Source organism: Larus michahellis, chromosome 6, assembly GCF_964199755.1.
Source record: "Larus michahellis chromosome 6, bLarMic1.1, whole genome shotgun sequence".
Classification (NCBI taxonomy): Eukaryota; Metazoa; Chordata; class Aves; order Charadriiformes; family Laridae; genus Larus; species Larus michahellis.
In genome coordinates this window covers 47,153,570-47,180,017 of record NC_133901.1, presented here as the reverse complement: position 1 = coordinate 47,180,017, position 26,448 = coordinate 47,153,570, and the positions used below count along the sequence as shown (strand labels likewise).

General features: G+C 38.1%; 2 protein-coding genes across 6 annotated transcripts in view; one reads left to right on the top strand and one right to left on the bottom strand.

Annotated features, from left to right (window-relative positions):
* Positions 1-19,280, bottom strand: part of POLR3A (RNA polymerase III subunit A) — a 39,753-nt gene extending 20,473 nt beyond the window's left edge. For 2 of the 3 annotated variants that reach the window (XR_012587505.1, XM_074590831.1), the window contains exons 1-19: positions 19,096-19,280; positions 18,453-18,588; positions 17,795-17,932; positions 17,078-17,249; positions 16,466-16,620; positions 15,428-15,667; positions 14,352-14,514; positions 14,022-14,158; positions 13,339-13,442; positions 12,485-12,626; positions 11,816-11,956; positions 10,519-10,588; positions 9,691-9,818; positions 8,051-8,189; positions 5,906-6,070; positions 5,418-5,590; positions 4,118-4,229; positions 2,865-2,983; positions 619-756 (exon numbers count right to left, since the gene is read on the bottom strand). Coding sequence is in view for 2 of the 3 variants with exons in the window: in XM_074590831.1 (XP_074446932.1) it covers positions 619-756; positions 2,865-2,983; positions 4,118-4,229; positions 5,418-5,590; positions 5,906-6,070; positions 8,051-8,189; positions 9,691-9,818; positions 10,519-10,588; positions 11,816-11,956; positions 12,485-12,626; positions 13,339-13,442; positions 14,022-14,158; positions 14,352-14,514; positions 15,428-15,667; positions 16,466-16,620; positions 17,078-17,249; positions 17,795-17,932; positions 18,453-18,588; positions 19,096-19,139 (2,616 nt within the window). In the remaining variant the exon portion in view is untranslated. The remainder of the gene's footprint in view (positions 1-618; positions 757-2,864; positions 2,984-4,117; positions 4,230-5,417; positions 5,591-5,905; positions 6,071-8,050; positions 8,190-9,690; positions 9,819-10,518; positions 10,589-11,815; positions 11,957-12,484; positions 12,627-13,338; positions 13,443-14,021; positions 14,159-14,351; positions 14,515-15,427; positions 15,668-16,465; positions 16,621-17,077; positions 17,250-17,794; positions 17,933-18,452; positions 18,589-19,095) is intronic. The other variant, XM_074590832.1, reaches the window with a different exon arrangement.
* A 55-nt stretch (positions 19,281-19,335) lies between these two features.
* On the top strand, positions 19,336-25,616 carry RPS24 (ribosomal protein S24). 3 transcript variants are annotated; one of them, XM_074590835.1, is made up of 7 exons: positions 19,336-19,426; positions 20,455-20,520; positions 20,878-21,087; positions 21,540-21,650; positions 22,524-22,541; positions 24,676-24,711; positions 25,525-25,616. In XM_074590835.1, exons 1-5 carry the CDS (start codon positions 19,424-19,426, stop codon positions 22,527-22,529), a joined length of 396 nt encoding a protein of 131 aa, XP_074446936.1. In that variant the 5' UTR covers positions 19,336-19,423; the 3' UTR covers positions 22,530-22,541; positions 24,676-24,711; positions 25,525-25,616. The 3 variants fall into 3 exon arrangements, with proteins under 3 accessions (XP_074446936.1, XP_074446937.1, XP_074446935.1); XM_074590836.1 differs by lacking the exon at positions 22,524-22,541; XM_074590834.1 differs by lacking the exons at positions 24,676-24,711; positions 25,525-25,616 and having other exon boundaries at positions 21,774-22,541.
* The last annotated feature ends 832 nt before the right edge of the window (positions 25,617-26,448 follow it).

Genomic DNA, 26,448 nt, shown 5'->3' with positions numbered 1-26,448 from the left:
CTGCTTATAATAGCAAGAAGCTTTGTTGGAGGAAGCTTTGTTTTCACAGGAAATACAGACAAAGATACTAACACCTTACAGAAACTGAAGTCCAAGTTTATACGGCCAAGGGGTTTGCTACCTAAAGAGTACAGATACTGAAAGGGAGCTTTAGCCATATTTCTGTCATCCAGAAAAATCTGTTTTTTAAGTAGCCCAAACCAGGGATTTGTGTTTTCTGTTTCTCATTCTTGAAACACCATATCTGAAAAAGCACTTACAACTCAACTCTATGTTATAATGTATGCACACAATTTCCATCATTTAGGTGGGTTTTTGGAACACACACTACATAGAAAGTAGTCCTCAATAATTCCATGTAACAAGGGCTTTTACCACCCATATTAAAGAGGAAAAAGCTTAATACAAGCATGTTATCGTACCACTGCCTGAGGTCTGTTTTATAAACCTGTCTACTGGAGGGAAGTAATTTATTTCACGGTATAAATTACCCTGTTACATTAAAAACACACACACACATAACGTACACACTTCTCCCCCACCCCTCACCTTAACAAATATGTAAGAAATATCCTCCTTTTGCAAGGCTGATAAAACCCCCACTCCACTGACAGTTACCTGCATATATCCAGTTTCGGCTGTCTTTACAGCTGTGTCAACCAGACCTTCTCGACCAGCCATTGTATGAAAAAAAAATTCAGTGGGAGTCAAACCAGAATAGAAGCTATTAGCAACAAAGCCTTTTGCTGCTGGGAGCTACAGAGAAGAGTGGAGCAAAAAAGGTTAAAATGCATATGTATGCTCTGTAGTCACATTACAGAAAAACACATTGTATGTCATCTAAATCCTTTCAGACAGTTAGCCAATACATACACAAACAAAGAGCAACCATCTCAGCTGCTTTTAGCTTTGAAGTTCAATGTTTGTATTTTAGATTTGAATAAAGGCTTGCCTAGTTCTCCCAAACTAAAACAACAGACTGACTTTCCTACAAGCCTTGTCATGCTTCTAGCCGTTCCTTGCAAACACTACACGCCTTATCATGCTTCTAGCTATTCCTTGCAAACGCTACACAACTTCTAACTCTTTGGCCTCCCTCAAAGTCACAAAAATTGAAAGGGCAATAAAAACGTTCACTTTGCAATAGTATAGCAAAAGGTATTTGCAGTGCTGAAGACTAAGGAATTCAGAAAAAGTATGACTGGAGGTATGGATGTAACATTCTTTTGAATGGTTTGCTCTCACCTCTGAAAGGAGTTCTTGCCAATGAACTTTATGCAGGTGTCCGTTTCAGCCAAGTAACACCAAACTGCCTCCATGATCACATAGAACAATGTATGGGCTACAAAGAGGTTCATCTTAGAAGACCCCTTTTTGCTGTTATTTAAGGGGCAGTGCTTTCTAAATCAGTAAGAAAGCTAGAGTTAAAATTCAACTTTTTCCTTCTTATCTAATCCATGAAGTATTTTTTCTTTAATTTATTCAGGAAAGAAATGATTTTATGTTACAGAACTCAGAAGTTGAAATTTGGACATTCAATGTCAAATGCAAATGGCATGACTACCATCTGACACTTGAATTATCTAACACACTAACAAGATTAATAGCTGGTACCTAGAAATTTCTCTACTGATCATTAGATTTCAGACAGCAGTTTAAAAAAATGAATCTCACTGACTTGTATTAACAACTTGTCCTGGTTTGAGCGACACAGGACTAATTTCTCTTCTAACGTTTGGGAAAACTGCACTTTTAGAAGACTCTGGCATCTGAATTTGTGAAAATATTTACTTTATAGCCAGCTGCGGTACGTGGGTTTCAAGGTCTCAGTGTTTTTGAGCCTAGCCAGGTGCAGGGATGAGGAGGCGTGAGACCTGGGGACTTGACCCAAGCTGGCCAACAGGATTATTTCATGCCATGTGAATTATTTCACATTCAATATAAATTAGCAAGTTTGCTGTGAAGCTCTCTCTCTCCCCCTTGATGGCAGTGATCCAGAGAACTTCTTGCCCCGGTGCCAGACCCCTGAGCCCTTCCCTTCCTCCTGAAGCTGCCGCGCTCGCAGTGTCTGACATTTGCTGTCCACTGCCGGGAGCGCACAGCTTCATGCTGATACAATTGGCTGAGTATAACGCTCATATGTTTTATATTGGTACTGGGATCAATATCGGTTCTTTAGTGTTATTAATGTTAATTATCTAGTCTTATTCTATTAAATCTGTTTATATTTCAACCCTCAGGTTTCCTTGTTTTTTCCCCTGATTCCCCTTCTTAGGTGAGGGAGGGGTCATCAGATGATAAAATAATTCTCTAAGCAACAACAAATTGTGGGTTTCTCAAACCGTAACAGAAGACGACTCCTTACTGCTTCATGTTGAACAGAACTCAAACACAGAATGTTAAGAGTAGCCCATGATATCTGTCTGTCTTAGCAGAAAAAGAAAAAAAACAACAGACTCCAGAACTGTTTATCTGGCATGTTTCACCTGTCTAAAGACACCAACACACTCCCAGCAGTTTTTCTGAAAAGTCTTAGTGCAGTGAAACAGAATGCAAGAGAGAAATTTAAAAAGTTATTTTTAGGACTCTGAAGAGAATCAAAAATGTATCATCAGATTTACTTTTATTTTACTAAATTAGAAAGGTCTAAGCAAGGCTTAGCCACAAAAATTCAAGCTAACTAGGCCATTCACAACACTACCGTTAACTCCCAAATCACATTCAAAACTTCTTACATTCACCATACGCAATTTTTTTCCTTCACCATGTCATGACAACACATCCTATCACGCATCCTTCTTAAAACGGTTTAAGGCAACTTGTTTCACTTTTCATTACAGTGTATTGTAATCATACAGAATTACCTTAGAATGTTTCTCAAAGTGAGGCAAAGATCTGTTCTCAAATCCATCAGGAACTCGGGACCCACTGATAGCCTGCTGACCTACACAAGCAATCATCTGGGATATATTAATAAAGGAGCCTGAAAAGAAAGAAAAAAAGTAATCATCTCACTCATAAATGAGAAATATCAGTGCTCCTCTGATGAGCTATCTTCATTTCTACGAAGATGTATTATTTAGCTTCGTAATTTGCAAAAAACGCACTTAGAATTGCAACAGTTAAAGAAGCTTTTCTGTTACTTGGCCTGTAAATTTATGTTCAGCACTTAGGCTGACTTAGTTGTCAGTCCGCATATGATATAGAGCTAACAACTCCATTTAAAATTTTTTCTTTGGGTCATAGACATTCATGCCACCACTATTTGACTACAGTCCATATATTATCCTGTTTTGTATTATGGATTGCGTTTTATACAACCCATTATCCTAAACTACAGATTTTGCTTCACAATTTCTTCAATAAACTTTTTAACAATATTTTTTTTTTATGAAGGGTTCAGTGCCTACCAAGATTCCTAGAACAAATTAAATCCCACAGAATTAAGTCACTAACTCAGAAGTTGTATTTGCTGAACATGTTTGCAAACAATGCCTCCCCCCACTGCAAATTATACACTTAATATATCCTCCTTCTTCGATTTCAGTATTTCTTTAGGAATACAAAATGCCACCATGAGGCTTTCCACAATTTATTGGAGATGGATAAATAAAGTTAAGGATTAAAGCGATTTCTTCAAATTCTCACAGAAAACAAAGGAAAGCTCAGATAAGAATTTAAGCATAAAACAAATATTTACTACACAGGTGGTCCTTCAGAAACAAAGCAGTGAAGATGGCTGAAATGTTAGTTCCAATTCTTAATATATTATTTCCAGTTGATTTTTGCATGTGATACAGATACTTGAGGTCAGAAATGCAACCAAAAACTTTTTGCTGATTAATTAATTCAGGTCTTAAGAACATCTAAAGTTCCTAGAGGATGTTTTTTCAACTTGTACTCAAAATTTAAAGACAGAAAAACTAGCACATCAGCTTGATTTTAATTAACTGTGCCCAACCTGTACTTACTGAGAGGAGGCACTTCAAATCTATCTGACATGAACTTAGTACTTGCACAACTGACTGTCTAAAATAAGCTGTAAAGACAGAACAAGTAATTTTGAGAACAGTGATGGAGCAAACAATCTACTTCCAAAGCTGAGCTATGTCCCTACCTTTAGAACCACAGAGAGCCATGATAAGGGGACTGTTGCTCTTGTCCAGTTCTCTGAGACAAGCACTGCCAGCGTGGTCTCTGATAACAGACAGTTCTTTAAGGATTAAGGCCTGAAATCCAAGATTTCAAAGATTCAGCATTCATTAAAAATACCATGCACAAACAGTACTCTACCACTTGCCAGCAATACATTATTCAGTAGTCAAGGGAATTCAAAGAGAAAGAAACCTAGACCTTGCTTTGGGTAAAAGAAGTTTAACTTTTAACTTACACAACTTTCCAGTTTGCTGTATAAAAGTCTTTATTGGGATAAGACAGAGGTAACCAGGGACAAGACAAACTCTTTTGTCAGCAGCACCAACTTAAGCTAAACCGAGCACTGAACTGAGGTCTAAGACTCCCTGTGCTACATAAAAAAAAAAAGTAAGTATTTTTGGACTGCTTTCAGAGACTACAATGCTAATACCTCCAATTGTTAAGAACATAACTGCATCAAAAAACCCAAAACATTCTAGGACATACACATGTGTCTGAAAAGAGGAAGAGTAGAAAAGACTGCAAGATACTTCTTTCATCCAGAGTGACACTTCAAACTGGACAACTGTGGCAGTACCTTATCACAGGGTGGGCTTTTCTGATTGTTTTTTGTTGCTATTGTGTTGGGGTTTTTCTCTTTGTTCTTTCTACTTTTTTTTTTTTAAAGGTAAAAACTAGACATTGACTAGCCAAGACAACGAACGTGTAAAACCATTAAAGACAATGAAAAGAGTGTTCTTCATAAAGCCCCTGTCCGTAAGATTTTGGGCAACATTTGCTGCTCTTCATCAAAATTTCTACAGAAAAAAGAAAAAACCCAGCATAACCAAAGTCCACTTAACTTCTGCCCCAGGAAGGGGCAAGAAAACACTTGCATATAAACAGATCTGTAACTAAAGGAATGTTTTGCTTCTTGGATTAAGTTTTCTGTTAACTGTTCTTTATTAACTTACAAATATTGATAAACGCAATTAATCCCATTTCAGTTACCTATGTAATTTTATTCTCTTATATGTCACCCCAACACATTGAGTCAGGAGGGAAGAAGGATCTCAGTTATTTAGTACTTAGCTAACATTTTTAAATGCATACAAGCATCTACATGTTAAGCCTAGACAGACTCAGCTAAAGCTGCGTACCTAGGGACCCTATTTGCTCATATTTTTAGGTTTCAGAAGACAACTTTGAACTTCAAAATTTACATGAATGTATTCATTAAGTCTCCATTCTAAATACATAATCATTTAAACTAAAAAATTTACCTCTAGTGTCTCTTCTGCAGTACAACCAGGCTGCTGCTGTAGCTTGCCAGTGTTCAGAGCTTCAATATACTCATCACACTTCTTATAGCCAGCATTCAGGAGCTCATACTTAGCTTTTAGCAGGCCCTGCCCAGGGGTTACATCACCAATTCCAATTGAAAAGCCACGATTAGCTATTATTGGGAAAAAAAACCCAAACAAAACCAGAAAAGATTATATTGATAGCTCAAACTCATATAGAGAAAACAAATTACAAATTAAACCGAAGAAATATCATCAGCAACTTTTATTTTTTCCTCCCATCACGTGACCATCATATGCACTTCATAAGCACAATCAGTTGTTTCACTGTTTCTATCAGCTTCACAGCTAGCTTACTTTTTTAAAACATAGTACATGATATTTGAAGCAAAAAATCTAGCTTGACTGGTCTGTATTTCTGCTTTAAGATGCTATTTTACACAGAAACATACTTCCCCTTTACTTACAAAGATAGACAGGAGCAAGTCTGGCTAGTCGTGACATGGCATCTGCAGCTTCCACCTGTCCCCAGTCTCTCAGTAAGATGTAGAAGATATTGTTCTTGGATCCTGAACCTAAGGTTCCTTTGTCCATACTGCCACTCATCAACTCACTGTTTTGAATTGTGACATCTAGAAATAAAAAAGCAAAATGAATTAATTGATTAATTTCTAAAAAATTACTTAAACTCTAGTAATCAGTTATGGAGTAGGTTTTTAAATAAAAGATCTATTCATGAAAAGAACAAAACCAAAAGACATACAATATATCTGTAGAAGCGCATGAATAAGTCTGTAAGGGGAACAGGCTACAACCTGACCTTACCAACTTAAGTTAAAATGTGTTTCCCTTCCTCCTTAAAAAGGCAACTGTATCCAATTTAACACTTGTCTGAAACATTGTGAATAATCCTGTTTGTTGAAAATCTAAAAATAAACTTAATTAATCAGAATAAAGTCTTCAATCAATCTTATCTTGCCAGAAATAAAGTCCTCAATCATGCATGATAAACCAAAGTTATTTATTTGTTTATAAAGTAGAGCAACAAAATTTCAGAACTGAAGTTACAGTTCTCTTAATCAAAGATTCTGCTATTCAATTCAACTCAATCACCTCTGGAGGCAGAGCTTAAATTCAAAAGACACACTGGACTCAGATGTCTCTTTAATTACAAGCACATGATAAAGACATCCATCTTGCCTGTAGGGCTGTACACACTGCCTCTTTTGGATGACTTCCTTTTGCTTCATTAGGAACCTTCCATTTAAGGCACTGAATCTTCAAGCAATTAAAAAGTATCTTCTGTACATGAACTTCAGACATATTTGCTATGACAGCAGTACAATATATGTTCACCCTCAACTTCATTATACATCTTTCAAAGAATAACTGGCATATTAGATGGATCCAACTTAAATCATTTTACGCAGAATGTTGTAGATGCTTGCACACTGTACTCTACGCTCAATATTTTCAATGTGAATTTAGGTAATCATCTACTTGAACCAGAATTCATTGCTCTATCACTTATTAAATACAAACAAAATATGACACCAGGATTTCTTGAGACTTCGGAGAATTTGCAGAGAAATTTCTGAAGAGAATTAGCGCTGCTTCAGAAATTAAGTTTTTTCAGAGACCTGAACAGAGCCACTAATAAAATCCAAGTTTTCTGTATCACTTGCTATTGTCGAACTCAGAAAATGGAAATTCTTCCCATACTTCCTAAAATGAAAAGACTGTGGAGCAAAGATGGCCTATGTTCACATGGGTGTGAACAGGATTGCTTTGTTGCAGTGTTCATCCCACATTCCTCAGAGGCTGAAAAAACTTGTGCCACCGTGTTTATAACCAACTTCACAACCACTGAGTGGTCCCACCTTCTAAAGAAATCACTCAGTCTAGAGTAGAGTGGATTGTCCTAATTGGCAAATTCTTTCTCACACCAACATTACACGACAGGATTACTGTAAATCAATGGTTCTTCCCTTGGTTCCTTAACTCACACTTCTGAGCAGCAAGAGCCAAGCTAATCCTGCCTGCTCAAGTTCTTTCCCAGCTGTTACCACATGAATGTTAAATTAATAATAAGCAAAGCCTTGCTCATCTCCTACAGCCTCCTTAACCCTGATGCTTTGTATTCCATCTGCCACTCTGACTTCCCTAACTGGAAGGATACAGAAAGTTTGATATCCTAGGGATTCCTGTCTTCCCTACATATCCTAACTCCTTTCGCTGTTTGACTTTCAATCCCTGTATCACTATGCCCACTTAAGATACTAAATTTTTCCATTTGCCCTCTACACAACCACTTCCTAAGCTTCTTTGCTTTTATCGCTTTCTCGCCTTCAAGTACTACCTTAGTATCATGACAAGTCTAGCAACATACAAAAGAAACTTTATTACAAGAAAACACCCAAGTCTCTTCTTTGGTGTTCAGCATGACTTCAACTTTTGAGAAAAACTGCATAATTTTATTTTTCATTTCAGGAATACTTATGTGAAGTACTGCTTTACCTCCTACAGTGAGCTCAACAGCAACAAAATCAACAAAACAATAGCTACGATTTCTTTGAAGGCTTCTGAAACACATCTTCAGAAGCATCACTCACAAGAGTCATTGTAACACAGGTCTTCCCCTTTGCCACAATACTGTTTGCCCTTGGTTCGTAGATTGGCTTTTACGGGACAATCATCACTGGGTTTGAGAATCAGGCTGAAAACCTGTTTTCCTGTCCAGAGTGTTACAGGCTTAGAGAAAAAAAAAGGACAAGAATTAGGATTACAGAGTTTGTGCTACAACTACAGTAAAATAGCAAGCAAGAATTTAATTGTAAAATTGTTTTCTACACAGAACCTTTCTATGCTGAAGTATACTTGTAGAAGTGCATAGTAGCATTCCTTTGAATAGGGAACTACTATGCACTTTTATAGATATAACCATTCAGCCACCAGCCTTTTTATCTTTTACATAAGAGTATATGCATGCATTTAGAGAAACATGCTCTATTGCTCCCTCTTAGTGTCATGTTTCCCTTTCTGATTTAAAAAAAAAAAAAAAGTCATTTCATTTCCCAAAGTGGTTGCAACATTTATAATTCCTTCTTTATATAGTGTCTTTGGTTTAAATTTTTAGGAGGTTAAAGATTCATATAATTATGTACTTCCCTCAGCTGTAGTTAAATGTAAGTAACTGTTGCAGCTAGCACTAAAATTATTCACTTGGAGTGACAGAAGCAGTCAAAGAATCACTGCTCTTAGCTAGTAGCAAAAGTTTCTACCTATTTACAAAATTTGCATTAGATATTGACTATAAATGCTCTGACCTTGCTTTAAATAAGTATTATTCATTGCCATTTCAATTTCACTTTTGGAATTTCCCTAATATTACAGTTACTGTTTTGAAATTAAATAAAGTGTATATATAAAAAAGAAAAGATGTATACATTTAGTGAGTATTTAACAAATTCGAAAATATACCAGACTCTCTTCAAACGATACTGTTTGCCTCAAATACAAAATTAATCACATACAGACACCCTTAAATGTATGTGAATTAATAACAGACCCTAATCTAATAAATGAATCTATAGCTCTCTTCAAAGTTTGTGACAAATACACAAAATATTTATTATGAAGGGCAGAATATTTGTGTATGTGATGTAACAGCAACAAAAAAAACCAACCCCCAAACAAAAACAAACAGACCAAATCACATAGCACTCATCCTCTTTAACACATTGCCAAGGTTAACAACTGAAGCATATTATTTCCCAGGTTTAACGTCTCTTCGATTTGGGATACTGAAGCCTAGAACTGCTGAGACATTACTTGAGGGCACCCCAGGAATAAGTTTCTCCACTAGCCCCGTATTAGTCTGCACAGGCCATAACAGTGAGGTTACTAAGAACTTCTTATTTAAGTATCTTCTACTGACCACCAATAGCCAAGTGGCCTGTCTCACAGTAGCAGGATAGTAAGTAGCTGGATAGCTAAGTTTGAACCCTGAAGGAACCCTGCATATGGACTACACCATGCAAGGTTGACTGTTCAGCATCAGGAACCATCAAACAACTTCCACATAGCTTTGACCTGGAAATCTGATCCTTGCACTTTACAAATACAAAATTTCATACAAAACTAACATCAGAGAAAAAAAGAACTGTCTCTGCTGTGCATCACCGTGGGTCAAGAACACACAACAGAGAAAGTCTTAGTAACATTAAAAAAAAAAAAAAATAGTTTGACACACCTTCAGAATTGCTGGAGGTGGAAGACGAACTTTAATCTTCTCATCCTTGCCAACCAGGATAGAAGCAATAATTTGACAGGCTTTGGCTCGATCAAAAAAGGTATCTTTTAATGTAAGAAGATAGGCACCTAGAGTGTAAAAAATTATTAATGTGACAGTCTAAAATGAGATAAACTTTACAAGCTATTGCATATTCAGTGTCAATTATTTCATTCTAATACTACTAGTTACCTACTTACTATGCAAAATTCCAACAGTTTAGACCACTTCAGTTGCAAATCCTTCCCAGATTATTTTTTTTAATTGCTCCAGACTCAAATTTCTGAAAATTAAAACCAGTGCATTTCTATAATCTATTCTTCCCATCAGACTCCATTCCATAGGTAAAAAGGCGGCCTCAGCATTAATTTTTGTACACTTTCTTCCTTATGTCCATCGGACATTTCCCAAAGAATTAAGGAAACTTGAAGGTACTTACTGTTGTTTAAAACTCATTTTTGAGTAATAAATTCAACTCCTCTACCATAGTCATAAGCAGTTTACATTGTTTACCTAATGTATACAAAGATCCCAAACATTCATTTTCTCTGAGAGAGAAATACTACAATACATACACAAAGGTAATAATGATTGCACCTACACAGGTAGACAGTATCAGAAGAGATTCTAAGGACATAATTATACTTCAGACTAACAATGGCCTTACTTTCCTAATGTCACTTTGACTTGTGAAAGGAGAAATTTTTTAATTAATATAGAAAAATTCTCAAAAATAGGGGAGGAAAAACTGTTAAATCACACAGCTCTAAAATAAGCTTATATACACACCTGTGAGGAAATCCTGAATAGCAGCAATGAGAGGTTCTCCATTTCTTGGTGTTACCAAGTTAGCTTTAGTCTGTATGATAACAAGAAACAAGAAAAATACACATTTGAAGACATTGCTATGTCAGTTGTTATTCAGAAAGAAACTTACAACTTAAGACAGTTATTTTAGCAAAAAAGGTTAAAGCTTATTCTAAATCAAATTACAGCTGTCTTCAAGAAGATAGACAAAAGGAACTAGAAGTTTCAGTTTACCACAGTCCATGCAAATCTATTGATGGTTAAGGAATAATTTGAGAGTAGTTACTGGAAATTGGATATTCTATTTCCAAAGCAGAGGTTGCAATCAACTTGATGTGTTTGGTAAGTTACTGTTCAAACAGGGCAGGGAAAGGAAGACAAGCTAGCTTTTAGAATCTAAGAAGGTACAAAAGAGGTTGTGCTCACTACAGGGAGCTAGTGAAATATTGCAAGTTGTGTGGTCCCTACTGACATGTAATAATCAAGCTAGCCACTTCCACTAGCCCCATCTTCTTAAGCCTTACTCAGACTACTGCTCTAGTAAATCATCCCCACCTGTGCAGCACAATTTTGCCTGAACTGTTCACAGGCCCACACATGGGGGGAGAAGTTTTCTTTTTAAGCTCCCAAACCATTTCAGCAAGCCAACACATGCTGCACCCAACAGTTGTGTTGGTACATCTGAAGTAGCACCGGCATTCAGTCACACAGAAGCAGCAATGTACTGGAAAATCCTCAGATTGTTGCTACTGACTCTATTTCCACACCACAGATGGATGCCTGCAACCATCAGATCCCTCTTTATCTACCCTCCCTTCTCCCTTTTTCCCCTGCCCTAAGAGCCTACTGTCTCCTGCCTTCTCCGGTAAACTGCCTTCTCCAGTACAAGCACGCTATTGCTGCCTCATTTCCAGTTGGCCTGACCGCCTGCAGTTGCTTGGCTGTCAGACCAGAAAGCAAAGCACAGATCTCTTTAGTAACAGAGCCACCCTATTTTGGCAGCAATCACTAAGGACAGTCAGGCAGAAGTGTTACTTATGACACCCACTTACTTAAAACCACTGAATTTTCCACGCATGTGAAATATAAGTTTATTAGACTACCCTTGCGTAACAGTCCTAATTTATTCTAAATTCCCTTTTGCAGAGTTTTCAGGCAGCTTCACAGTTGCACATAATCCATACCCAGCAATCTTGCTAATATTTGATATTTCACACACAAGTTAAGAAATACAGGACTCAGCCTACCTGTCAAATCAACCCCAAAGTTATCTACATACCCCCATTAAAACAAGCGCTTCTGCTTTTGCTTCTTCTGTCTGAGGAAGGTGAAGGTTCATCTCATCTCCATCAAAGTCTGCATTGTATGGTGTACAGACACATTCATTAAATCTGAATGTCCTATGAGGTTTCACTCTAGCCTGCAAGAAAAAAAAAAAAAAAAGAAAAGAAGTGATGCACATGCACTCAAGCACGCTAAAAGATGAAACGTCATGCCCGAGTGCTTCCTTGTAGGCTTCTTTTTATTACAGGCATAAGTCAAAATTTCTGATTATAGGATTTAACACAAACAGGAACTGATAAAAATTGTACTCTGTTATATTACACAAGTGTAGCTAGTAACTTAAATTATTAAGAACTTATACAAAGCACAGAAAACAGCATGCTTTGTAGAGATCACATCAACTCTACAAAAATGAAATGCTTACACAAGAATAGATGCCGAGGTCAACTATGGCTATTAACAGAATTGTCCAGACAGCATACTGTCTAGTCACACATCAATTCCCATGCAAAGGCACAACTGCGCTGTATTCATGCTCATGCCCGTGCAGTGTTTCAGAAGCAGCTGTTTATTTTTGTGTGCGCAAGAGATAAACATCAGCAAAGGTAAACCACCTAATATTCAGGGATGCGCTACCTGTATGTAAGGCTGTGTGCACACTTACAATGTGAGCCATGATGCTCAGCTTATGAAGAGAGGGCTGTCGATTGAACAGGACTATGTCACCATCTATAAGATGTCGCTCCACGATATCACCAAACTTCAGTTCCTGGGCCATTTTTTCTCGGTTTCCATATTTCAAAAACCTTATAGTAACATGTAACAATGGAGCCAGAAAAAACAAAGTCAGAGATGTAAAGACAACTGAAAATAAATTCTGTGTTTATACTGCAAGTACTTCCATTAAATCTTGGAGTATTCGTATCACAATAACTATAAAACAAGAGTGGTGTGGATTACATCATTAAACATCATCCCTGCTGTTATTTTAAATAATGAAGTGACATTAGTTAAAGCTACAGCTATTAGTAAAACAAGTAAGAAAAAAGTATTTACAAAACCAAAGAATTTGCTTCAATTGTATCAGAGAGTATAGGAAATATATATATATACACCATATACCATCACTTCTTACTGCCCATAAACCGACTGCAGATTAGGTCTCCCGTGAAAACAGCGAGTACAACATGCCCAAAAGTGTCTGTTTTCATTTATCTCTGTACTACACCCTCTATTCCAAATGAGAGATACTCAGTCATTAAAAAAATAAATACATATATCTCTAATTGCAGTTCACTATCATTCGTATGTACACTTAAGTTTAAATCCAACAGATTATCTAAAAAGAAATTGTACGCTAAACCTGAGGGGTTCATGACAATTTCTTTGTTGCTGCCCTTTATGAAAGATTCTAAAAATAAATTTTAATCTCTGTAAGGTGTAACTGTTTTTACACAGCAGTAAGAACAAGTTGATGGGGAGAGATAAGAAGTGAATGATTACAGATAAGCATGGTACCTTTTCATCTGTGTGTGCCTTTGCTGTATGAAGTTGGCTCCAGGATGAACATCAGGACCGTTACGAACAAGTTTCCTCATAAAATCAATATTAGCTTTGTTCACCTGTTGCATAAAGACTTCAATCAGAAACAAATGGAACACATTTCAGGACCTCTTGTTTATGCTGGTGGCTTTTGTGTTTTCAAATTTTAGCCTCAACTGACAATCCCCCTCACAGCCTCCAGCTGCTAAAGGGAACAGGCAGGAAGGAACAGAGAAGGAAAATGCAAGCCACTCTTAGAGCACAACATCAGAGTGAAATTAAATTAAAAATCTGAGAAGTCAATTCAGAAATAAAAAGACCCAACCACTCCTTAGACAGATAGACCAACAAATAAAGCTATGTATGAATTAAAAAAAAAAAAAAAAAAATCAAGCAAAACTCTCCCCTCTTGATATGTCAACTTCTTACACCATATGCCTTCCCAGTACTTGCATATGTCTGATAGTACACTGTTCATTTACCAGTAGCAACAGAACTGGCAAAGTATCACTGAATGACATTTTGAACATAAAAGCAATACATTCACTGTCTTTTACAGTAAGGCTATAAAGAAGGACAACACTGATATCTGGTAAAAAAAAAAAAAACAAACACCAAACAACACAACATAGAAAAGGTTTTGGTTCTACACTACTTACCTTTTCAGGAAAAGTTAGTATTTTAGCAACATGAATAGGCACTGCTACTTCATCTATTCTTAAGTTAGGGTCAGGTGAAATGACTGTTCTGCCAGAGAAATCCACTCGTTTTCCAGACAGATTGCCTCTAAACCGACCTAGCAAAATAAGCAAGTGAAAACTCTGTTATATAAAAGTTGTTTTCAAGATGTTAAGACAGCACATTAGGAAATCTTTCCAGGTACATCACTGAAGCACAACACAACAGTAGCAGAGAGATGTTTTGGAACAGCAAATATCTGTGGCTTAATGAAAAAAAAAAAATAATTAAAGACAGCTTTCTAGACAAACCTTGCTTTCCCTTAAGTCTCTGAACAAAACCTCTGGTCCATTTTTTAGGTGCCATGTTGAGAGGAATTCCTGAGAGCTCACTGTTAATGTACAGGGCACACTGCAGTTGAAGAAAGTCCCAGTCTTCCATAATCATCTGTGTTTTAGCTCCTGATATCCTATGCTAAACAAAATAGTCATCCAGTTCAGAAAATAAATATAACAACACATAATAAACTAGCAAAGAATTTTTCTGATACAAGTACTACTCTTTGAAAATAATATAAATAAAATAACTTTATAACAGGATGCATATTCCTATAGCATAAGACCATTCACAATAGAACCCAGAAAAAAATTTCTTTTGACTAGCACTGGCTTTGGACAAATGGTCAGACCACTATGTATTTGTTTAAATTGTGTTTTTCCCAAGCCACTGAAGTGACGCTAATATAACCTTGCAGCCAGGAAGACCATCAGTAGTTAACAATTTTTCAATCATGGGAGAGTCAGCTCTCACTTGATTTTGTTTTCCTGACAAAAGACCAGTTTTGAAAAGCTTGAGAAGTATTAGTCTGGTAGAACTGTTCTTCTAAACAAATGATAAATTGTCAAATTTACTTCTAGTCTCCACTTGATAACCATGCTAGCCGAAGCCTGATTTCTTAAGAACAGATAGTGGAATAAAAAAAGGACAAAGATGTAGTAAAAAAAGAGGAACGTCTACATGAAAAGAAAATAAAAACAAACCCAAAAAACAATAGGTATAATGTTTTCGTTGTTAAGTGACCACTCAAAAAGTTTCATAGTCAGGGGTGGAGGGAGAAGAGTTTACGCACCAGAACAAACGAAAAATCATTTCCCATGATCCACCAGCAGAACTGCAGCAGATCCTATCCTGCAATCAGTCAGTCAGCCAGCTCCACTTGAAGCAAGTTTCTCTATTTTTTTCAATAAAATTCCAAATGACGTAGCAGTACAGTACAGACCACTCGCTTGATTGTAAATAGTAAGACAAGTAAAACCATTTGCTATATTCAATCCTAACCAAATCTTTGTGAAGGCAACAGTCTCTGAGAGCTTAAAGGATAACTCACCTTTTTTATTACATCATTGAGGAAAATTATCTCTGTCAGTTTCATTGTTAAGTCATCTTCGTTGGTGCCAGACTTCAAGTCACTCACCACAGAGGGCCTGATACACAGTGGAGGCACCAAGAGTCGCCTGAGGATCAAATCTGAGGGTTTACCTGCTTCTGGGTTCATAAGCAGCAGAGGGATATCTTCCGCTGGGATTCTTTTGAAGAGGTTCAATACTACCAAAGGATTTAAGTTTTCCTACAAAAAACATTGGAGAAAGGCATAATGTAAAAGTTTCAGTGCTTCCCCTCTTCCCTCATTTACTGGTTGTTCAAAAATAAAGCATTTTAAAAAGACAAACAGATAAGAACTATGTATGCAAAACAAAACTACCCTATTTTATCCTGAACTAATACTTTCAGCATCTCAGGTACTAACTTGCTATTTTCCTCCCTTTCTTTTTTTTCCTTATACATTAGTGTTTACTTCTCATCATGTTTTTTTTTTTTTTTTTTTTAGAGTATTTCATAGTTACTTCTCAAAGCAACTCAATAAGCCTCTTACAACAAACTTATGGTACATTGCATTAATTTTCTTAGTAGGAATTAACATGAATTACAGTACTTTCTGGACTTTTTTTTTTTTAAATAATTTCTCTCTTCTTAGTACAGCTACTCCTGCAGTATAAGAAACTCCAGATATTCGTTACTTTTTCCGTCTAAATGTGTACCCCAGGATCTCCCCAGCTTCCAAAGAGCAGAAGGAAACAAAACTGCACACAATGCAAAGCTGAATGACAAAAGATTTAAATAATTGTCTCCTCTTTCCTTCTCAACATTAAGTTCTTATGAAGAAAAAAAATTTCTGTGTATTGTAATAATTTCAGAGCTACAGTAAATCTACATGTACATGCAGAGCTTCTATGGGCTTGTCTATACAGAGAGCTATGTATCAGAGCAGATCAATAAACAAAATTTCCCATTTTTACAAACCTTTAAGGAGTTTTATTTCAAGCACAAAAACTAGCAGAAAAATTGAAGTCATAATAAAATTCACCTGAGCTCTTCCCAGCAAGGGTTCTACTTCTTTGTTGTGTTCTATGGCAGTTTCAAAGGACTGGAGAAAAGTAGATACTAATGGATCTACCACTTTCTTATTGGTCTTGTACTTTTCATGTATTATTTTCAACAAGCCACACTTCTTCACAGTTCCTGCAAGCAAATAAACATGGATTTTTTTTTAAAACAACAAAACCACCAAACAACAACAAAAAAAACCCAATAAAAAACGAAGTTCAATCATAACTAAAGTCTACAAATACTTCTAAGTTAAGGTATTGATCACTGACCATAGCTCCCAATATTTTTAAAAACGTGTTAAATGGGGTTTTTTTGCCATTGTTCAAGTATCAAATATTGGTTACTACCATGAATAGACACCACATGAAACAAAACAAGCAACTAAGACAATGTCTCTATCCACATAACTGAGATGTAAGCAAGCACATGCTTGGCATTAAGAATGCAATTGCCTGATTCTTAATAAAGGCCAGACAGAACACCCATTAGCTGTGGAACAAACAAGGATATTCAAGATTTTGATACTTATCACAGCCACCATATTAAAACCCATCACAGCAGATAACTACTGCTAACTGCCAACACTCACCATTAAAGGCACCACAGTAAGGACAAGTGTTTTTCTTTCGGCACTTTTCAGACACTTTCTTTTTTAGCCCTCTCTTCTGAAGATATGTAAGGCCAGGTCGCTTCAGGTAATCCAAAAACTGTTTTTTTTCTTCCACTGAGAGCATGATATGGCAACAGGTTTTACAGATCATCTAAAACATAAATGCATATAACCACAGTTGTTTAACAGACAGAGTTGTAACGTCTACTGTAACAGTTCTAACTACAGTTCTTCAAGAGAGGGCAGGTGTTTTGAATGAAATAAGATGGTATTGGTTGAAAGACCAATTCATATGCTGCAATACACAAAAGAAAGTATATGGAAAGAAAATTTACAGTTAGTGAAGCGAATCCTTATCAAAGGTCTGTAGAATCTTAAAATTCCAAATATAAAACAAATAGAGCTTTTGTTTACTGTGATGTCCTAAAAGGCAAGTCATACCACATACACTCAATTCAAACTATAACAGAAAAATAATGGATTACATTAATCAGTCAGAGATTACTTAAAATAAAACAGATGTATTTACATCACTAAGACTGGTATTTAAATACATTTATTTTACAAAACACACAAAGATAAAATTTATAATACAAGCTTATTTTGGTCTTCTCATTTACTCTTTCAAGCATAATCCTTTTGGATAATTTCCTTTTTACACACCAGAAACTGACGACAAATCAAAAATGTGTTTACCTGTAAGATGCCTATCACAGCTTTAAAGTATCCAACATGAAAACAGGGCAGTTCTAAGTCAATATACCCATAATGTCCTAAACAATCAGCTAGGTTTTTTCCACAGGTTTCACAGGGGCGGTCTTTTTCACTGGTTCCCTTTAGGAGGAACAGAACACAGAAGAAAGTTTAGCTGTTACCAACTGAATACACAGAAAATACAACAGTTCTTAAGCTAGTCAGCTATCCCGACACACACCCACAGCACTTACTCCTTTTCCCCAGCATCAGAAGCATGTCAGTAGCACTACATTCACGCCAAAACTTAAGAAAAGTGTCTTTCACATGCAGGCCTTGATGATACCAGTGACGTTAACCCATATGGATTTTGCAGCTGATCTACAGCCCGCTAATCTACAACGTGGTATTTTGTAGATGGATGTCTCCGGGTCTCTCAACACCTAGGCAGAGAGAACTTATCTCCTGCCTCAAGAGAATACTTCCCTGAACCATCCAAAAGCACAAAGAAAGTAGTTGTCACTGCAAGTCACAGTCTATGCAATTCAACCAGAGATGCATTTGCATATATATTTTGTAAATTTCAGTCATCCCAACTTACCTTTAACTACTACAAGTAATTCTACAAAGATAGTTTGGAAAGAAAAAAAATGGTTCTCACCATACGATGGTCAAGTACTCCATACTGCAGCGGAGAGTGATGATTGTCCTGACTGTACAAGTTTTTGCTAACCACTTGAATGTGAGCTTGCTGGCGCATCTCTTCTGGAGATTTCATGCCAAAACAGATGTGGCTTCTAGAATGGGAAATTTCACATGTATGTATGTGCACATATATATGCAGAAATGCTTATAAGGACAGGCATGCACACACATATGTATTTAAAAGCAACGCAGAGGAGGCTAAGTTGATTCCCTACATAACTGGAGCAGGCTCTTTTGGGGTAACAATACAAAATAGAGTTGTTTTGCAGTAAGTTGGGGGCTGATATCTGGTAGATTTATCGATGTTCTCGGGCAGCCTTACAGGTGTTCACACGTCCAGCGACCTGCCAGCAGCCTGGGCCTGGCGCTTCGAAAAGGGGACAGCCGTAACGCTAGCCACCCTCATCCCCAGCGCACTAAGTTCCTTCCCGTTCGTTTCATAGCGCTTGTGCCACCCACTGGGATTTCTGTTGCTCGCCGCCACAGCCACCGGGCCCACCCCGCGACAACACCGGCTCCCTCGGCGGGGGACCGGCGCAGCAGCAGCCCGGGATCCAACCCCCCGCCAGGCAGGATGCCGCCCCAACCGCCACACTCACATCTTCTTGGCCACATCCGTCTCCCTGAACTGCTCCTTCACCATGGCGGCGGCGGGGGAGGAGGAGAGGGCCCAGGGGTAGCGGGGAGGAAAAGAGGGACCAAGCAGTAACCCCTCAGCGACCGGTCCTCAGTGACCAGCCAGGCTGCACGCGGCAGCGATGGCCAACTATGCGCCTGCGCGCATAACCCACCCCTTCCGGCTCTGGGACAGACACCCCTCCACGCGACCCCGCCCCCTGCGCGAAGGACCCCTGCGCCGCCTTATGATTGGCTGCGGGGAGGTCCTCCTTCCTTTTCTCGCTCGCTGGCAGGGAGGCCACCGTCAAGATGGTGAGTGACCAGGTTCGGCAGGCAGCAATCCGGGCCCTGCTGCCGCCATCCTGGCCCCGTGGGGCTCCTGAGCGGCTTGTCCCCTGCGGGCCGGCCTGCCCGTAGCGGGTTGTGGGGGTATGGTGGAAGCTGAGGGGGGAATGTTCTCCCGCTTGGGGCCGGGGCTCCCACGGCCTGGGCGCGGCGCGGCGGTGCCGGTTGGTAGAGGCGAGCTCCGGGGTGTGGACCGGGGCCTGTGCTGGGCCTGCTGTGTGGCCTTGCTGCTGGCCAGTGAGAGCAGCACTGGGCTTTGACAGTAGTGCGGTATCGCGCTCCTTGGTTTAAGGTGCTAAAGGGCCGCTGTAGATGATGCTTGTTTGTTAGCGTTGTGGCTGTTATTGTCTGAAAGCGTTTAGGAAGTGATAACACGTGGGTTTGTTAATCACAGGATCATGGAACGGTTTGGTTAGAAGAGACCTTAAAGATCACTTAGTTCCAGCCTGCTGCCCTGGGCAGGGACACCTCCCACTAGACCAGGTTGCTCAAAGCCCCATCCAGTGTGGCCTTGAACACTTCCAGGGATGGGGCATCCACAACTTCCTTGGGCAGCCCGTGCCAGTGTCTCACCACCTGCAGAGTAAAGAATTTCTTTTAGATATCTAATCTAAATCTTCCCTCTTTCAATTTAAAACTGCTATCCCTTATCCTAGTGCTACACTCACTGATAAAAGAGTTCCCCCCCATCTTTCCTGTAGGCCCCCTTTAAGTACTGGAAGGCTGCTATAAGGTCTCCCTGGAGCCTTCCCTTCTCCAGGCTGAACAATCCCAACTCTCTCAGCCTGTCCTTGTAGCATAGGTGCTCCAGCCTGCTGATTGTTTTCGTGTTTACTTTATCTGTAGTCCAGGACTAGTCCACTTAAGTTATGAGTTCACTGTAAGCATCTGAGAGACTACTAACTGTTGCTGTACTGTGCATTTATAAGTTTATTAAACTTGAATTGTATGTTTTGTTATTGTTTTGCTTTACTATTTTGTATCTTCTCTTACAGAATGACACAGTGACCATCAGAACCAGGAAGTTCATGACAAACAGACTGCTTCAGCGCAAGCAGATGGTAAAAGAATACAGAAAATTGCCTTTAATTGCTTGTTGATTGGTTCTGGGCTGCAAGTGTTCTTTAGCCACTATAAGCAAGGGATCCTTAAAACCTCTTGCGTTCTTGTTGTAAGAGTTTGAAGATTTAAATGTGTTGATGCCTGCTGAAGGTAAATCTTGATGGTGAGGTAGTGAGTTGTTTTGCCTTTTGAAGCAGGAAACTTATGAACGCTTTTGTATCAAATTAATAATACTTTATGCTATTAATGTGGGTTAGCTTGAGTGTTAAGCTCATGGTGGGACTGTAGCACCTGGCTGTTGTACTGGATATTAACCTTCTCTTGCTTTTATGCAACTTGTAAAAATTCCTTCTTAGGTGATTGATGTTCTTCATCCTGGGAAGGCCACAGTCCCCAAAACAGAAATCAGGGAGAAGCTGGCAAAAATGTACAAGACGACGCCTGATGTAATTTTCGTCTTTGGCTTCAGAACTCACTTTGGTGGTGGCAAGACAACAGGTTTTGGCATGATCTATGATTCTCTGGACTATGCAAAGAAAAACGAACCAAAGCACAGGCTTGCCAGGGTAAGTTTTCTGGTAACTTGAAAACAATTAGGATGAAGTGTTTAGTGGTTCATGGTTTACATGTATAAAAGCTAAAGTTTTGTGAAAGTACCGTTGGTTTACTCAGAGGTATATAAGAGGTATAGGCTAGCTTCTGTGTTTGCCCAGTAGGGTTAAGGTTTTTTAATGTTTATTATAAGGGAATTGGGAGAGCAAAATTGATGGTACCAGTGATGTTTAGCAGTAATAGATAACTAACCACTATTAAAGGTCTTGAAGAAGCGTAAGAGATGAGACAGATACATACCCTACTTTGGTGCTTATATTCTGTGTTGAATCATTCATTAGCTAGTAACCTTATCTCACTCCTTAGCTAATATTTCAAATTTAAACAGTATTTGGAGAGTCCAGGAATAGTAAAACTTCAATTCAGAGAAACAATATTAAATGCAACTTTGCTGGTTTTTTAATAGCATGGCTTGTATGAAAAGAAGAAGACTTCTAGGAAGCAGCGAAAGGAGCGCAAGAACAGAATGAAGAAAGTCAGGGGCACAGCCAAAGCAAATGTTGGTGCCGGCAAGAAGGTAGGATGAGAATATCTGTATGCTAGAGTGGGCATGTTGCCTTTGAAATGTTGATAAAAAGTTGTTCAACAGAATAACATTGTTTTTCTTCCATTTCTTTTCACCTGTTCTACTGGATAACAGAAGGTAATCTGTGTGGTGTTGTATAGCTTCTTATCAGCTCAGTAGCTTAGTTTTGCTCCTCACTGCTGCAAGCTTAGCTGATACAATGTGAAATAATGCTTCTTAAAATGATTGTTTCCTACATGTCACTGGAATGAAAGTTAAAATTCCGTAAATCTAACAGTATTGCGCTAATCTCATAACTCAGCCTTGCAATATACAAATTAGATTTTCTTAACACTTGTTACTCGGACTACCTAAATATCTAATACTTACTCCACCAAGTTACTGTTATTTATGGTGTTATTTGTAGAGGAGATTTTGTTAAGGATGTGTGGTGTTGTAGATAGTGAAGACAGTGTGTAAATAAGGTAGAATGCCTGCTTTATCCTGTCTTTGACTGATTCCCAAGACAGTGGGGGTTTTTCCCCTGGTGGGAGCTTCCTATGCTGTGGCTGAACTTGATGTAAGCTTTTCAGGTGAGCAGCTTGGAGGGAGACAGAGTTCCATTATCATTAAATAAAAAAACCCCACCACAACTGAGGAGTAACCTGGGTGTGAAGATGGTTATATACCTTAGCAGTTTTTTATCCTCTGAAAAATACTGAGTAAGCTGTGCAGCTAAGTGGGTTTTTCCAAGTGTTTTAACGAGGGAAGATAGGGCAATGAGATTTGACACTTAGCTCTCTAGCTGCTAAAGTGCTTTGACATCTTGAACTTTAGTAATCTTCACTTTTGCTTTTTTTCTCCTTTCTTGGAATTCTCCATCAGAAATGAAGTATCTAGCAGGTACTGAAAATGGGTATGGATGTGGTGACTGAATTAAAAAATCACTGAAACACGTGTTCATCTGTTTAATTGAAGCACTGTACTGCCTTGCATGCATGCTTGTTTGAAAATTACTTCTGTCCTGTAAGGATTCAGATAACTACATAATGAAATTTATTCTGTGCAACTTAGAAATAAAATTTGGCTAATAATGAACAAGATCTTTGAAACTAGTGAAACAACGTTAAAACAAGGAATTCCAAATGAGAAGAAATCAAAGAAGCTCAATGCTATTGATCTGAGGCATTGGTTCAGAACACCCCAGGTTCTGATTCAAAGTAGTACAGTGCAATTGCATGTGTAAGTTGACCTTTGTGTGAAAGTAGTTGTGCATCTTCATGAAAACTAAGTCACATCACAGCTTTGTGCATTTGAGATGGTGGTTGGGAACGACACAGCTGTCAGCATTAAACTGCATTTAACTATTGGCCTACAGTATTCCAAGTTAAGACACAACCCACAGTGATTGCTATGTGAAATTAGATTCTTCACTTGCTGTATAAGTGAAGTTCTTGTTATCATTGGATGGAAATAAACCAATGTTGCTGTGAACTACTAGGGAAGATTTGGTGCCCTTGTCCTTTCTGCATTAATGCTGTTTTAATAATGAAGTCCTACAGTTGTTTACAGTATAACAGCACAACTGAGCATTTGGTATAGTAGTAACACTAACATACACCCTCTTGTCAATGTCAAGGGAATCGCGTAGTGCTGCACTGATACCAGAAGTATGGAGGAACTTCTTGAATTTGGCACTTGAAGGTAGTTGAGTGGTAGTACAAAAAATGGTTAAGTGACTGTCACTTGAATTACTGAAGCTGCCCAGTTCATAGAAATTCTCTTAAAGCGTATAAACACTTCAGAAATCAAGACCAGGATCGTGTGCTGTGATAGTTATATAGCAGATGTGACTCTGCATCAAGTGCTTCTCAAATTAGCATGCAATCTCAGTAGTAGGTGAACTGCGTTTTGGATTAGAGGTTTTGTAATGTCTTTTAAAATTATATTTTAGTTGATAAGTATGCATGGGTTAGATCTTATTTGTTCATCAGTTTTGTTAATCTTTGTGTCCTCGCATTAGGCATAAACTAAAGACAAATTAATTTACATGCTTTCTGGAAAACTTGGTTGAGAAGAGTTCTGTGCTGCATCACAGGAAAAAGCTTGCGGAATACAATCATATCTTAAAGATTTGGCTTGAAAAATGCATGTTTAAACATAATAGTGTGGCATGGTTCAACATTGTTACGGCCGTGTGGAGGAATTTTTAATAGGAGTCCTGTAATATGTTTTGGAGTCCACCTGCACAATCTGTGAAAACTGTTTATCTCAACGATGTGTAGGCATTTGATTCTGAGACATCTTCAGGCAAGTCTGTATTGTTCTAAGAGTTTTGTACCATGTAATCATGAAAAATACTGAAATGGGGAATCATTCTTGAATAGCTTTTCTTGATCTTTTAAGTCAGACATCAGCTGTACTGACATCTGACTGTTTTTCTTTGTTGTTTCCTTTCACTTCTCACTCCTTCAGAATTCCCAATCTGTTTTCCCTGCAGTTTCAAAAGTGTTTTAAAGTAGTTTGCTATTTATTACATTCTGTAGCTAGCTGAAATCACAAGAAAGTTTGCAACAAGCAGGTACAGACACCTCTCACCTAGTGTTTGCATTCAGATTCAGACTGTATGCAAAAAAGACTCTCTCTACCCCTTAATGTCACAACTATGTTGTTGTGACAGCCTTTGACACGTAAGCCTTCCAAACAGAAATGTGTTTGTTTTTTTTTTAACAAACTTGATCGGAGGTGTGGGTGGATAGGCACTTCAAACCAGGGTAGCCTGCCTTAGGAATGCAACTGAACATGCCGTTGCATTCTTAAGCTTTAAACAACTATTGTTGGGCCATTTTTGAGGGAATGCATGAAATTTAGGTCTTAAGCCTCTTCAGTAGTCAAAACTGAGGGCTTCCTATCACATTTCACTGTAGTAACTGAAAAAGCGTATTGTGTCAGGAAAAAGCCTCAAAGCTCCATCTTCTACGGTAATAGAACTTTCATAAAACTATTCTCTTATTAATTAATGCTTTTTCTTTTTCAGTAAATGAACATACTTCAGATGGAAAATGGATAACAGGTATGACTTTAGAATGCCTTGTAAGGCTAGACATTCAGTAGCCTGTAGTCATTACGACATAGGTGACATAGGATGTCACATAGGATGACATAGGTCTAACGCTGATTTATGCAAACACTGTGATACTGCGCTCATATAGAACCCAGTGCAAGAGTTTAAGACTAAGACTGTTGTGCTTCCTGCTGAGTTGCTAATTTATGTGATGACATCCACTTACATGAAATACTTGATTAGTTTAAAGACTGAAATAATAAACGAGGCAGTTCAGATTTATTACTCGGTTGCTAAAACTGCTGTGAATTTAGTCTTACTGTAAACAAGACTTATATTTTTCCATTTGTAGGTATGATAAGGAACAAATATTTGTTGTTTTCTTATAGATACTTATTTCAAGTAAATTCCTTGTAAATAAACCTGATACTCTTTTAGACAAGTCCTAGACTATGTATCTTTGCTGCAGAAACATTAGTGAGTTGGATGTGTTGTGGACAGTAAGTGTTACAGACAAAACTCTGATTTTATTACAAATAGTCTGAATGACTCATTTTAAAGCAACTTAAACTGTCTTGGGAGCTGATGTAGCGAGTATAATGTCTTAAACAGAAAGCTGGTAAAGCAATTGTAGCTTTTCTACGGGAATGCTCTAATCTAGGCTCTCACTTATTCCCATGACAGCACTGTGAAATTTTGAACCTTAAGAAAAGCAGTGTGGTTCACCTGACTTGTTTGGGAACCAGTTTTTTAGGCTCTGTAAAGGTATGAGTATAAAAATGGTTTTATTTGTGTGGCACTGATGTATCTTTTCCTTTACAGACTACATTATTCTATGAAGAAGCATAGAGAGAATTTCTCTGGAAAGAAGCTGCTCATCTGGCTTTAACATCAAATAAACTATGTCAATAAAATGCTGGCTTGCCCTTTAGTTTTGATTCAAAAGTTACCATTTTGTAAAGTTTGAGAAATTCAAAATTGGTGCACTGTTTGCACTGTATTAAAATCTTTTCATAATTAAACAACTCTGGTTTTGATTATCAATTTGAAGTGAATCAGAGCTTTGTATGGATATGACCTAATTCCAAGCAGGCAGCATTAGTTCATGGAGGTGGGCATGCTTTTGTCATCTGGTGTACAAACTGATTTGGAAAGTCTTTTTAAGATGTGCTTGTTGGACTGCCAGTATCATAAAGACCTATAGAATGTAGCTGAAGGGAGAATAAAACCTGTAGACAGAGATTCAGAGCTGCATACTTCGACAGTTAAAATTTCTGCTAATGGAGTGAGGCATGACTTCCCTGTGGTTCCTGAGTTGTCAGGACAGGCTCTGGGGTCTGTTTCTGGTCTGCAAACTGCAGTATATCCCTAATTTTTCATGTGGTGCTGTTAAAGGAGTCATTTAAGATTGGATCAGTGGCTGGATGAGGCATGCTCTGCGCTAGAAGTGCAGGCATTCTGGTGCAGGTGTTTCGAGTAGCAAGCCAGGTAGAAGTTTTATACTTTAAATAGGACTGAAACAGACTGGGCAGCTCTAGCAGTTGTGCTGATGAAGGCTCTGACTTGATTCTTATCTAAGTACGGTATTTTTAAATTGTACTGCCTTTGTACTGAGGCAGCATATTGTAACACAGGTAAGGCATTTTTAGTGTTTGGGGGGGAAACCAACAACCCTAGAGTGGTTAAAGTGTTAGGAAGGGGATACTATTGATCCTAATAACTTCCATACAACACCTGGTAAGTACA

Coding starts and splice junctions, on each gene's coding strand:
- RPS24 (XM_074590834.1), top strand. Junction 21,088..21,539: donor CAAAGCACAGGCTTGCCAGG/GTAAGTTTTCTG, acceptor GTTTTTTAATAG/CATGGCTTGTATGAAAAGAA. Junction 21,651..21,773: donor ATGTTGGTGCCGGCAAGAAG/GTAGGATGAGAA, acceptor ACTGGATAACAG/AAGGTAATCTGTGTGGTGTT.